Source organism: Protopterus annectens, chromosome 6.part0 (genome assembly GCF_019279795.1).
Source record: "Protopterus annectens isolate FY-2018-M chromosome 6.part0, PAN1.0, whole genome shotgun sequence".
Taxonomy (NCBI): Eukaryota; Metazoa; Chordata; order Ceratodontiformes; family Protopteridae; genus Protopterus; species Protopterus annectens.
Genome location: NC_056737.1, coordinates 1,332,757,030 through 1,332,771,092, shown reverse-complemented (window position 1 = coordinate 1,332,771,092; position 14,063 = coordinate 1,332,757,030). Strand labels below are relative to the sequence as shown.

At 38.3% G+C, this 14,063-nt stretch overlaps 1 protein-coding gene across 3 annotated transcripts in view; it reads left to right on the top strand.

The window, feature by feature from the left end:
- PRPF40A (pre-mRNA processing factor 40 homolog A) overlaps positions 1-14,063 on the top strand; it is a 3,102,395-nt gene that overhangs the window by 2,583,005 nt on the left and 505,327 nt on the right. For all 3 annotated transcript variants that reach the window (XM_044074905.1, XM_044074903.1, XM_044074904.1), the window contains one exon: positions 10,731-10,891. In XM_044074905.1, coding sequence (XP_043930840.1) covers positions 10,731-10,891 — 161 coding nt within the window. The remainder of the gene's footprint in view (positions 1-10,730; positions 10,892-14,063) is intronic.

Genomic DNA, 14,063 nt, shown 5'->3' with positions numbered 1-14,063 from the left:
GGCCGTCATCAGGAATTGCCCTTTTCCCCAACTTAGGCGTGGGAGGCACAGCCCTCCACTTGATTAGGGTTTTGACTTTTGTGATTTTTTGAGTACGGCCCCATGAATTTTTTGCCCAGGAAAAAATTTGCGGACATGGCCATTCACACTTTGAGTGTTTGCACTTTAGTTGTTGATGATTATATGTTCAAAGAGAAGTCTCTTCGAGCATGTAATATAGACCCCTTTTATCTGCAGTGAATTTGAGGGTTGCAGAAGCAGTTTGGCTGACATCGTTAGCATATTATACAATTAGAAATAAGTAAAATGGGGGGGCAGCAGCTTTATTCAAAAACTTGACAAACCCACAGCTTACACCCTGCAGGCAACAGTTGGAAAATATAGCTACAATTTGAAGACGTGCCCTTCTCAACATTATCATAAGTAATTCCATAACATGACATTACTGATGAAATTGAAAAGCCGCTGTCTTGTACAGACACATGGTAAATAAAATAAGCATATAGATTAGGTCTGGATTAATAACTGAAACCAAGACCCACTCATTTTTTAGGAGAATGCACAAGAGTGTGACGTCACACATTGCAGCTATTGGCTCCAATCCTTTTTGTTCCCTCTTTCCTCACAAAAATATAAGTCAACCACCTTAATATATGTGTTTTCCTTTTTCAGATGAAATCTAACTATTTCTTTCTCAGCTACTTGCTTCCAATCTTTGCTGTATGTGAGAAAAACATGTACCTGTGTGTATACTTCATTAAACAAATCTCAGTTTTGTGATAACTCACTGTAATAATTTCATCGTATTTACACTTGTTTTTGTACATTTGGAGATTTTCTCCCCGAGCCTCTGCTGAAAATGGAGCTTTATCCAGTCGGACTTTCCCAGTTAACAAATGTAAAATTAAATAAAATAAATAAATAAGTTGGGCATCTTCTCAGTCCCATGGACTCAGATGTACTTCTCCATTCTGTCTGCTCCAGAAAGTGCTTCTCAAAGCAAAACTGGTCAGATGCAACCTCATTATTGCAGTGTTTTACATAAGATAACTTCATCAAGGCAGTGTATTGCAGTTATCTACTTTGCCACTACAGCCTCTGCCTCTGTACAAGTCCTTACAGCCAGAGCAAAGTACCACATTCCACTCTCAAAATACCAAATATTAGCCTGGAAGATAACATTTTAGTTCCCAACAGTAATTTGTTTGCAACCAGGTTTTAAACTTCCTAAAGAAGCAGCAAGACCTATTATAATGAAGTATTACCTACTAAAGTGGAAAAAGTCTCTTGTACCTCCACAAAGGATACAGATCCACTGAGCTGTCCAGTTACATAGATCTTAGATTATGTCAAACATCTTTTTGAGTCAGATTTTGTATATTCCTCTGTCATAGTATGCTTCTGCAATTTCTGCTTGTGTGCCTTTTTTCACATGTAGTACCAGATGCATCTGGTAAGGCTATTCTGAAGGCTTTAAGAAGCCACCTCTTTTCTCTTGGATTTGAACTTCATGGGGAAAGGTTAACTTTGCCTCTGTTTCATCCAGCTCATTCAGTGGTCATTCTAGGAAAACCCAATTTCTAGTTGCTGTAACATGAGAAAGGAGGATTTTACATTTGCAAACCTACACGTACAAATCCACTCTCTACCCTTTTTGTAATAAAATATGTATCTTGGAAGACTCCTTTAGTTTTAAGGTACCTTTATTGTCTGTCCTAAGCAGTCCGGGCCATTCCCAGTCTTCTGTATAACTATCATAATGAAGCAGAGCATCTTCTGGTATTCTGGATGGACGCAGACAACTGTTACACCAGGCAAATGCATTCCTACAGGGAATCGGCTATTCGCGTTCATTTAAGCAAGGGAGAGAAGGCTTGCCCTTGACCATGCAAACTATGCCCAAGTGCCCTGCCCACACTGTTCTGTGTTTTGCTTTATATACCATATAACCCTTGCAAGGTATTACTAGAAAATATGGAAACTAAACAGTGCTTGGAATTCTGCCCTAATCTTTCCTGATTTTATGCTACACTGAACTTTCTTGAAGGAGATGGTGCAGCTTTGTTAGATACTTACAGTAATTGTAGATCTTCGAGAAGAGATTAATTTAACAGTAAATTTTTCCTACATTCTTCCCCATATATTGAGGTTTTGTACAGGTACTGTTTGATATTGCACAGTACAATTAGTTTACATTTCTCAGCATTTTGGATTCTTGTTTCATAATTATGTCTTTGTTTTCCATACCTCTCAACTGCCTCATATTTTTGGTCTACTCCTCATAGCATTTGTGGCTTTTTAGCAAATCAGTGAGGACTGAATTCAGTGGTTAATAACAGACATTTGAGCTGCAGACTTAATCATCATCATCTTCTTCTTCTTTCGGCTGTTCCTGTTAGGGGTTGCCACAGCAGATCACCTGTTTCCATTTCTATACTTAAGAGATGAGCGGTGCACCACACCATAAAACGTATCTCAACGATTTATTCAGAACTGTATCTCAACAAGACAAAAAACAACAAACGGATTAGCGCTTTCAGCTGTCAAAGCCTTCTTCAGATCCACATTCAAAAACCACATCTCAGTCTAATATAAAGCATATAGCAGCCAATGACAAAAAACATGTAAACAAGCTGTTTTGCTCTAACCAATACAAGTGCTTATACAAACATAATTTACAGATATATTATATTTTATATATTTTATTAGCACTTTGTTATTAAGGACTTTGCGTACGTATTTTTAAATGCTAAAATGTTTTAATTATTTATATTTTGGTAAGATATGTTTTGTTAAATGTCTTTATAGAATCGTGCTTTTTGATGAGTGAACTTGGAATAACTTTGTTTTTTATTTTTATGAAAGCGATAGGGAATACTATTTTGATATAAGTTCCCTTTGTTTTGTTTAATGTCTAATGCAAACCAATGATTTCTAAGCAAGCAAAGTCTGATTTACATTTCTGCTTTCATTTGCTAGCTCAGACCAATGATGATTGAGAAAGTGATGTTTAATTTACATTTTCTGTCCTAACTTGCTAGTTAAAGCTAGGTTTTGTATAATGCTTAAAGTAAACCAATGATTTTTAAGCAAGTAAAGTCGGATTTACATTTCTGCTTTCATTTGCTAGCTGAGACCAATGATGTTTGAGAAAGCAAAGTCTAATTTACATTTCCCATCGTAACTTGCTAGTCAAAGCTAATTAGAATAACGAAACACATTGGATGATGAAGTGCTTGTATAAGCACTTGTATTGGTTAGAGCAAAACAGCTTGTTTACATGTTTTTTGTCATTGGCTGCTATATGCTTTATATTAGATTGAGATGTGTTTTTTTGAATGTGGATCTGAAGAAGGCTTTGATAGCTGAAAGTGCTAATCCATTGTTTGTTGTTTTTTGTCTTGTTGAGATACAGTTCTGAATAAATCGTTGAGATACGTTTTATGGTGTGGTGCATCGCTCATCTCTTAGTTATTGTGATTTTGCTGAGAAAGCTCAAACGGAACATTCTTCTGCCTTTTTGTTCATTGTTTCTATTGGAAGTTCCGTACACACCTACAAAGGTATAATATAGAAGCAAATAAATTTGCAAGTGAACTTTTATCTGGTATAAGCAATCCGCTTATACAGTTGGATCTAAGGAGAAATGATAATATGACAATTGAAATAGCAGGAAATAATCCTGAATTTGAAACTATTTTTAGGACTGTAGAGAATGCTGCTTTTCGTCTGAAGAGATTACAATGGCAGCGCTTCCACATGGAAGCCTGCCTTCACCATCAAGTTATTCCAAGAGGGCTTAGAGTCAGATATATGCCGACCTATGGAAATACATTCCCAGATCTCCTTGCGAAGTGGCAGGCTATCCATATACAAACTAGTTTTAGTTATATGAGACTGCTGATAGATTTTTTTTGAACCTCAAGAACAAGAAATTAGTTCCCTAATTGAGAACAAGCAGAAGGAACTAGAAAATATAAACCTTTCAGAAAGTGACTTTATGAAATTGGAAAACTTACAAGATAAGCTTTTGGCTTATGAGAACAAGCTGAAAAGTATTAAGAGCAGTAAATTGACAAGAGACTTCAATGACATAAAAAATGGCCAGCTGTTCGAGTGGCCTAGGAACACTATTAATACTCAAAAAGTGATAACAGGAGAGAAACAAGGATTGACAAAAGAAAAAGAAAGAGAGAAAGATAAAGAAAAAGAAGAGAAAATAAGTGCAGTTACTAGTACAAATAAATCAAAGTTAATTGGTTCTAAAGAATTTTGTGTTAATGCACAAGTACACCAATGAAATGGACCTAATTCTTTGAATAAAGTTACTAATGGCAGCGTTTGTCTGTTGGATGACAATATGATATCCCTGGATTCACCAGAGACTACAGATGAGGTGCTGATAACTTCTAGTCATGAACAAGATGAATGACCCTTGGGGGCGATTTGCAAGAAGGGGGCCATACATGCACCTATTGTTGAACAACTCCCTTTTTTAATTATGAACAAGACTCCTCGAACAGGAAGGTCATTGAGCAGGGAAAGGAAGAAAAGGAAGACTGTGCAACCCAATCCCTAGTTGTGAATTTGTCTACTGTTCAACTCACAGAATCCCAAATGAATTTACTTGAAAAAGGTCTAAGCTTCATACCAGCTACTCTAACTTCGTTTGATGAGTTTCTCTTAGATCTCAAATTATTTGGTAGAAACCTGACTTTGAAGTATATTTTTGGGAATGATAATAAAGTTAAACAGGGTGATAAAGAAGTTATGCTAAAGAAACCTAGTACTTTTGTTCCCATTAATTTACCAGCTGTTTAATGTTTTATATATGCTGTTGAAGAAGAAGTGGCTGCATTGAGGCAGATGCATATGAACAAGCATTTCTACAATTTAACCAAGGATGAAAATCAAGCATTGAAAGAACTAAAGATAAGAAATTATATAGTTATTAAACCAGCAGATAAAGGTGGAGCAGTGGTAATAATGGATGCTGAAACCTATTATTTTTCAATGAGAAAGATGTTGAACGATGATAAGCCATATCATGAGATTAGTAAGAGTGAACTGAACTCGATGAAGCAAAGAGTGAAAAATGATTTATATGACCTCTTGATGAGTAGAATCATTGACAAAGAACAGTATGAGCTTTTTGAGGTTGAGCATCCTACTGTACCTTCTATTAATGGTCCACCAAAGATACATAAGACCTTAATATCACCTCCCTTACGTCCCATTGTAGCAGGAAGAGGATGGCTGACTGAGCCTATTTCGATATTTGTTGAGAAAGAGCTCAAGAAATTGATTCCTAAAGCTAATACAGTTATTAAAGACACAGGAGACTTTTTACAGTGATTATATGAAGCTACATACAATGTAAATGATTTTGAGTGTCTGTTACTGGTGACTTTAGATGTTAATAGCCTTTTTACATCTATACCCAATGATTATGGGGTTGAAGCCATCAGAAGATTTCTTATGGAAGAAAAAACTAATCCTAGGCTAATTTGTATACTCTTTGACTTTAATTCTCAGCAATAACATCTTTACGTATGAAGGCAAATACTATTGGCAAAGTTGGGGGGTAGCCATGGGCACCCTTTGTGCCAGTAGTTATGTGAATTTGGTCCTAGCACAATGGGAGAGAGAATGGATGAGAGACTCAATGAATCAATGGAGCAAATGTATTACTTTATACAATCGTTTTGTTGACAATATTTTTATCGTTTGGAGATGTGATGGAGAGCAGTTAAATAGTTTTGTTCACTATCTTGACAGAGACTACTGATTTTTTAAGGTTTGAATACAAAAGCTCCAGGTTTGAAATGGATTTTTTGGATGTTAGTATACGCTTAGACCTGAAGGAAGGTATTTCTACCAGCCTCTTTCGTCAACAAATGTGGCGGAATTATATGTTGCATTATACTAGTATGCATCCTCAACATATTTTCAATAATATCGTGGAAAATCAGACAGTTAGGATTTCTAAACTCTGTACTGATGAAAAAGTGTTTATTGAGGAAAGGAATAGTTTACTGAAGAGTTTTGAACAGAGAGGCTATCTGACTAGGAGAGTGAACTCAAATGTTATAGAAGCCACTGAACTGAGAAAAAACAAGGGGAGACCTTTGTATTCAACTAGAAACGTAGGGAATGAGAGTCATCATACCAATACTAAGAATATGAATTCTTTGAGCGTTGGCTTAACTATTGGATCTGACCATAATACTATCTGCCAAGTGATTAAGAAATACTGGCCAGTTCTGACTGCTGATACTAAGATAAAAGGCATAGTAGGTTCAACTCCAACTTTTCAGTTCAAAAATAAGAAAAATCTAAAAAGACTATTATGCTATAGGGAAGGAACAGGCTCTTCTGGCAGAATGATGAAAAAAGAAAGCTCTATAGGAACTAAAAAATGTGGGTTTTGTAAGACCTGCTATGTAATGAACTGCACCAAGTGATTTACACATCCGGACACAGGAAAAATATTCTATTTTTCTAGGACTGCAAATTGTGATAGTAGAAATGTGATTTACATCGCTACCTGCACAGTTTGTACAGCTTTTTATGTAGGGAAAACCAATTTGAAATTGAAAGAAAGGATTTCCAAACATCTATCAGACATAAGGACCAGAAAATAAACTAATGCTTTATTTACACATATAAAAAGCAATGTAGGGCATAATTTTCATTTCATGATAATATCTCAGTTAAAACAAAATGAAAGAGAGGGTGATTTGGTGAATTTGACTGAACGTGAGGAATCCAAATGGATTATGAGACTGTGGGCTGATCATCCACCTGGATTAAATGGAAGTGTACCAATCAAGCCGTTTTTTGAAGAATAGAAAAATTATTCAATATACAGCCTAGTAATAAATATAATTTTCATATGGTTGACTTGTTAACTATCAATCATATGATTTTTATATATTGTGTACTATTGTCTGTTCGAAGGTTCTGATTATGACCCATATTGCCTTATTAATTGTCCTAGTGACTTGTATTATATTTATATATATATTTTTATTTTTATTTCTAGTCACTGTTGTTTATAGTAGAAATTTAAGATGGTCATCGTATCTTTTTTATGGTGCTGTTCAGACTTTTTATAGCTCCTAGGGTTCGTTGTTTATGACATCTTCAGCTATAGCGTTTGCTTATACTATTAATGTATTTTTTCTGCTTCTGTTGTTTAATATTTTTTATGTAGGTAGTATATATTACATAATTTACAGATATTATATTTTATTAGCACTTTATTAATGACTTTGCATAAGTATTTTTAAATGCTAAAATGTTTTAATTATTTATATTTTGGTAAGATACGTTTTGTTAAATGTCTTTATAGAATCGCGCTTTTTGATGAGTGAACTTGGAATAACTGTTTTTTATTTTTATGAAAGCGATAGGGAATACTGTTTTGATATAAGTTCCTTTTTTGTTTAATGTCTAACGCAAACCAATGATTTCTAAGCAAGCAAAGTCTGATTTACATTTCTGCTTTCATTTGCTAGCTCAGACCAATGATGATTGAGAAAGTGATGTTTAATTTACATTTTCCATCCTAACTTGCTAGTTAAAGCTAGGTTTTGTATAATGCTTAAAGTAAACCAATGATTTTTAAGCAAATAAAGTCTGATTTACATTTCTGCTTTCATTTGCTAGCTGAGACCAATGATGTTTGAGAAAGCAAAGTCTAATTTACATTTTGCATCTTAACTTGCTAGTCAAAGCTAATTAGAATAACGAAACGCATTGGATGATGAAGTGCTTGTATAAGCACTTGTATTGGTTAGAGCGAAACAGCTTGTTTACATGTTTTTTTGTCATTGGCTGCTATATGCTTTATATTAGATTGAGATGTGGTTTTTGAATGTGGATCAGAAGAAGGCTTTGATAGCTGAAAGCGCTAATCCGTTGTTTGTTACTTTTTGTCTTGTTGAGATACAGTTCTGAATAAATCGTTGAGATACGTTTTATGGTGTGGTGCATCGCTCATCTCTTAGTTATTGTAGTGATTTTGCTGAGCAAGCTTAAACGGAACATTCTTCTGCCTTTTTGTTCACTGTTTTCATTTCTTTCTGTCCTCTGTATCTTGCTCTCTCATACCAACCACCTGCATGTCCTCTCTCACCACATCCATAAACCTTATCTTAGGCCTTACTCTTTTCCTGTTACCTGGTAGCTTCAGCCTTAGCATCTTTTTCCTAATATACTCAGCATCCCTCCTCAGCACATGTCCAAACCAACGTAATCTTGCCTCTTTGGCTTTGTCTCCAAACCTTCCAACCTGGGCTGACCCTCTAATATACTTATTCCTAATCCTGTCCACCCTTGTCACACCTAGTGCAAATCTTAACATCTTTAATTCTGCCACATCCAGCTCAAACTCCTGCCTTTTTGTCAGTGCCACTGTCTCCAACCCATATAACATAGCTGATCTCACTACCCTCTTGTAGACCTTCCCTTTCACTCTTACTGGTGCTCGTCTGTCACTAATCACTCCTGACACTCTTCTCCACCCACTCCATCCTGCCTGTACTCTCTTCTTCACCACTCTTCCACACTCACAGTTACTCTGAACTATTGACCCCAAGTATTTAAACTCATTCACCTTCAGCACCACTACCCCTTGCATCCTCACCATTCCTCTATCCTCCCTCTCATTCACACACATATATTCTGTCTTAGTCCTGCTGACCTTCATTCCTCTTCTCTCTAGAGCATATCTCCATCTCTCCAGGGTCTCCTCCACCTGTTCCCTACTCTCACTACAGATCACAGTGTCATCTGCAAACATCATAGTCCACGGAGACTCCTGTCTGATCTCATCTGTCAACCTGTCCATCACCATTGCAAATAAGAAAGGGCTCAGAGCTGATTCTTGATGTAACCCCACCTCCACCTTAAACGCATCCGTCACTCCCACCGCAGACCTCACCGCTGTCACACTACCCTTGTACATATCCTGTACCACTCTTACATACTTTTCTGACACTCCTGACTTCCTCATACAATACCACAACTCCTCTCTAGGCACCCTGTCATATGCTTTCTCTAAGTCTACAAAAACACAATGCATCTCCTTCCGACATTCTCTGTACTTCTCCATCAACACTCTCAGAGCAAAGATCGCATCTGTAGTGCTCTTTCATGGCAAGAAACCATACTGCTGATCACTTATCATCACGTCCCTTCTTAACCTTGCTTCCACTACTCCTTCCCATAACTTCATGCTGTGACTGATCACTTTAATCCCTCTGTAGTTACTACAGCTCTGCACATCACCCTTTTTCGTAAAAATCGGTACCAAAACACTTTTTCTCCATTCCTCGGGCATCCTCTCACTTTCCAAGATTTCAGTAAACAATCTGGTTAAAAACTCCACTACCTTTTCACCTCCATGCTTCCACAGGTATGTCATCTGGGCCAACAGCCTTTCCATTCTTCATTCTCTTCATAGCTATCCATACTTCCTCCTTGCTAATCCATTGTACTTCATGATTCACTATCCCTACATCATCCAACCTTCTCTCCTCATTCTCTTCATTCATCAACCCCTCAAAGTACTCTTTCCATCTCCTCAACACACTCTCCTCTCTTGTGAGTATGTTTCCCTCATTATCCTTTATCACCTTTACCTGCTGCACATCTTTCCTATCTCGGTCCCTCTGTCTAGCCAATCGGTACAGGTCCTTTTCTCCCTCCTTAGTGTCCAACCTTTCATACAACTCTTCATATGCCTTATCCTTAGCCTTTGCCACCTCTCTCTTTGCCATGCACCTCATCTCCTTATACTCCTGTCTACTTTCTTCATCTCTATGACAATCCCACTTCTTCTTTGCCAACCTCTTTCTCTGTATGCTCTCCTGTACTTCCTCATTCCACCACCATGTCTCCTTGTCGTCCTTCCTCTGTCCAGATGTGATACCAAGCACCTTTCTAGCCATCTCCCTTACTAGCTCTGCTGTAGTTACCCAGCTATTTGGTAACTCTTCACTGCCACCCAGTGCCTGCCTTAACTCATCCCTGAACTCCACCTCACAATTACCCTTTTTCAATTTCCACCACTTGATCCTTGGTGCTGCCCTCACACTCCTCCTCCTCTTCTTGATAACCAACGTCATCCTACAAACCACTATCCTATGCTGCCTAACTACACTTTCTCTGGTCTCCACTTTACAGTCTCCAATCTCCTTCAAACTGGCCCTCCTACATAAGATATAATCCACCTGTGTGCATCTTCCTCCACTCTTAATATCATTCAGAAAATGCATGGTAAGGCCAACCTTTTATTCTAACAACTTTATAAATTTATAACAGCAATATTTAAAATGTGTCCCTATTTTTTTTTACCTTTGCCCCACACACACACACACACACACACACGCACTCTCCTTGCAGAACTTTCAGGGTGGAAGAACCACAGAGGGTACATGGCCACTGCTAGATTTGTATGGGAACAGGGTGTTACCTGTGTACATACTTTTGCAAGTACAAGAACAGTGTCAATCTTTGCAGGTGAAAGGGGCAGATTGGAAAATCTGTCTGGACCAAGGGAAAAATAGAAGGTAGGGTAACCCAAATGTTAGGATTTACTGTTGAAAGATGTGTCATGTGTAGTTAGTATCATACTTAACTCTCAACTTTTTTGCTAGCTGTTCCTTTAACTGTACTTTTTAAAGGTTTAATACTTGCAGTCAACTGTTCCTCTCTATTTTCAGGAATCTCCTTTGTCAGAAGGAGAACGGGAACGAGATCGGGACAAGGACAAAGAAAAGGACCGAAAAGAAAAGACAAGGAGAAAGATGGTGAAAAGGAGAGAAACAGACAAAGATCAGAATCAAAAGTTAAGTCACCCAAGAAAAGATCTGGGAAAGACTCTGTAAGTTCTGTTTAATGTCAGTGAATTCCATTTTATACTGAGTCTCACACTAGGACACTGAAAGCTTGCAGATTCAACTCTCTGAGAATTTCTGCATTGTGCTGGAAACTTGAGAGCAGTATATAGATTGTGCTGCTGACATAGTGCCTATTTTAGTAGTACTGTGACTGTGAAACTGAAAATTAATAAAATGTCCGTCTTTTTTACATTATTTTCAGTGATTTTTTTATGTAACATTTTCGCATACAGTTCTTGATAACCTGTCAAGTTTGTTTTATGGATGGTCCTTCAAGAAGAATGTCATTTTCCCCCTATATCCACTAGAAATAAAGGGAGGTGCAGGAACTAATTAGTCCTTGGTATTTTTGAAGGCACAACAGCATCTGTGCTTTTTTTTCCTTAGTAATATAGTGTTAAGTAACAACTTTGCAGTTACACTGCATGTGAGGTATGAACATTTGTTTTATTACTCATCCTTCCAGTAAGCAAGGTATATTATCTTGTATACTACCTACCTATCCCACTGCAAGGGTTATGGTGGCTACTGAAGGTTAACACTTTCCTCTTTAAAAGACATTTCCACCCACAATGTTAAGGTTTTTTCATCATAGTGTGCCTTTCTTTCCTTTAGTCAACTTATGAGTGCCACTTAAAGAAAACATGAATTAATGCTGTCTTGGAATGCTGCCTGAAGGTGCTTATGTCATTTGTCTGCTCACCAGTCTGGCTTTTACTGAAATCTCACATTGTCTTTTTAGTATGTCTCATATCATCCATGCCATGTCATAGGCCAGGAGGGATAGCCCCATCTAAAACTTTTATGACCGTAAGAAAATAATTAAGCAAGTTATCCTAACCAGTGTCAATAAAAAGTTTTAAACCTAGGTACTACCTGCATTTAACTACCTGCATTTAGTCTGTCTCTGCATGCATATGTATTATCAGCACATTTGACCAACTATTCATCAGCTAGAAAACATGTCATAGTACTACTGCGGAGTCTGAAAAAACAATAAATTAAGCTACTCTTTCAAGCCTGTCATTAAACTGTGAATTGAAATAATGCATGAAAGATGGTCAGTAGCAAAACACAAGGACATTATGCCAAAATACAAGCTGACTCTTGTTAGAGAGTCAAAAATGTTGAAAATCTTGGAGTACTGTTACTTTAAGTTGGTGGGGAGATACCACCACGGTGTCCCCATTGAAAAACTTGAATGTAAAATGAAAATGTCAGCACCTATCAGAGCATTTTGCAGAGTAATAAATTTAAAAATAGTCACTTACGTGTGATCCAGACTATCCAGCTAGCTTCATGCGCAAGTCTGGTAGATGCCAAGAATGTTCTCCAGCTTTAAGTCCTCACTTCCTCCCATAATGATAAGCGACCTTCACTTTCAGATTTCCTTTGCCACTGAGGAGGTTAACAGTGGAAAATGGCATTAGGCTATTTTTTTGATTGTGCATTCTGATCAGTCATCCTGCTTGGTCTTGGTTCTCAAGGGATTTGTAAGCACTTAGCAATAGGCTCACTGTAGATGGAGGCATCATCATAAACATTGATTGATATTGCTGGCTGCAGACTTCTCTTTGTCATCTGCCATTTGCCATGCTGGATGTTCTTCGTGTTTCACTGTTACAGTCATTACATTTGGGTAATCTGCTGGCAGGTTGCCCTCAGTCGGCCTGATTAACGAAGTCTTGGGTCCTGCGTCGGTTGCTGTCCCTTCTTCCATGACGTCAGGGGTATAAAACATGCAGCCGACACCATTACATCAGTCTTTCTTGCCGTGCGGTGCCCAAAGCAGAAGTAGTTCGCAAGTGCCAGTCGGCCGATTCCTGAAATTTTCATTGTCAAGTTTCAGAACCAAAGTCTTCAACATAAAGCTAAGTACACCGTTGGGGAAACTTTTTCTTGCTACTTACCGATGTCAGTAAAAGTTAATAATTGCATTACTTGTGGGAAGCAAATACCTCATAAAGATTTTAATTTGTACTGCATTCCTTGCCTAGGCCCTGACCACGACGTACCTTGCTGTCGGTTTTGTGCTTTATTTAATCAGTGCGCTGTCTGTCGTCGGTACATTTTTGCCTCTAAATATTTCGGTTCTCAGTTTAATTATCCAGAAATTACGTCGGTTAGCCATCCAATTCCAAAAAAACGCAAGGAAAACGACAGCAGGCCGTCGAGGTCCAAAACTGCCGACGACACTTCTCTTAAGCCAGTCGCTAGTTCGGCAGTACTCAGTGAGGCACTTTCGCAGCCCGATACCCGCTACTTCTGATTCGCAGGCCTCTACTGAGACCCATTCAGAGTCTGGTATGCTGCAAGATGCTTCACCTATGGAACCCGCGGATGTCTCTATCTTGGATGGGTCCGGAGCCACTGTGCAGGCACCGGCTTCCGAGGGTATATTCAGGCCTACAGACTTGCATATTAAACCGACTCCACCTTCAATACTAAGGCTTAAATCTCGATCTATGTCTGACACCCAGGTCACATGTTTAGGTTCCTATGCCTAAAAAAACAAATGATCAAAATGGCTGAAGATTTAATTACTCAAATCATAGGTAGTCAACCCCCCCCCCCCCTTTCTAAGAGGCCTAGGTCTGAGCTTGACTATGAAACTTCTGATCAGGACTCTGTTTTTTCTGACTCTTCTAATGACCTGGATTTGTCCATGCCTACTTATGAGGATTCTGATGCAGAGGATTCCGTTCCCTCTGCCCCCCCAACCCCCCCCGAGGCCTTTTCTTTTGGGGAAACTTTACATACCTTAAGGGAGCATTTCCACAGGGAAAGTCAGGAATTTTCTGAATCCAGAAAGAGACTTAGGGATTTCCTACTCCTTCCTCAGCATAGGCCTTTGGCTATACCTCCTGTACTAGACATTGTTGATGTGTTTTCGAAATCCAGTATGGCCCCCGATTCCCTACCTCTGGCTCCTAGTAAACCTGACCGATAACTACAGGGTTCCTGACTCCCACAAGTTCCTTTTCAAAAATCCTGTTGCGGACCCAGAAACCATTTCTCAGGGGCCCAAGGGCATTAAGGCTTCTACTGCTAAAAATCCTACCCCTTCTTATAGAGATTCCAGGGCGCTGGATATATGGGGTAAAAAGGTTTATACTTCTGCAACCTTGGCAGTCAGGGCTTTAAACTGTCAATTTC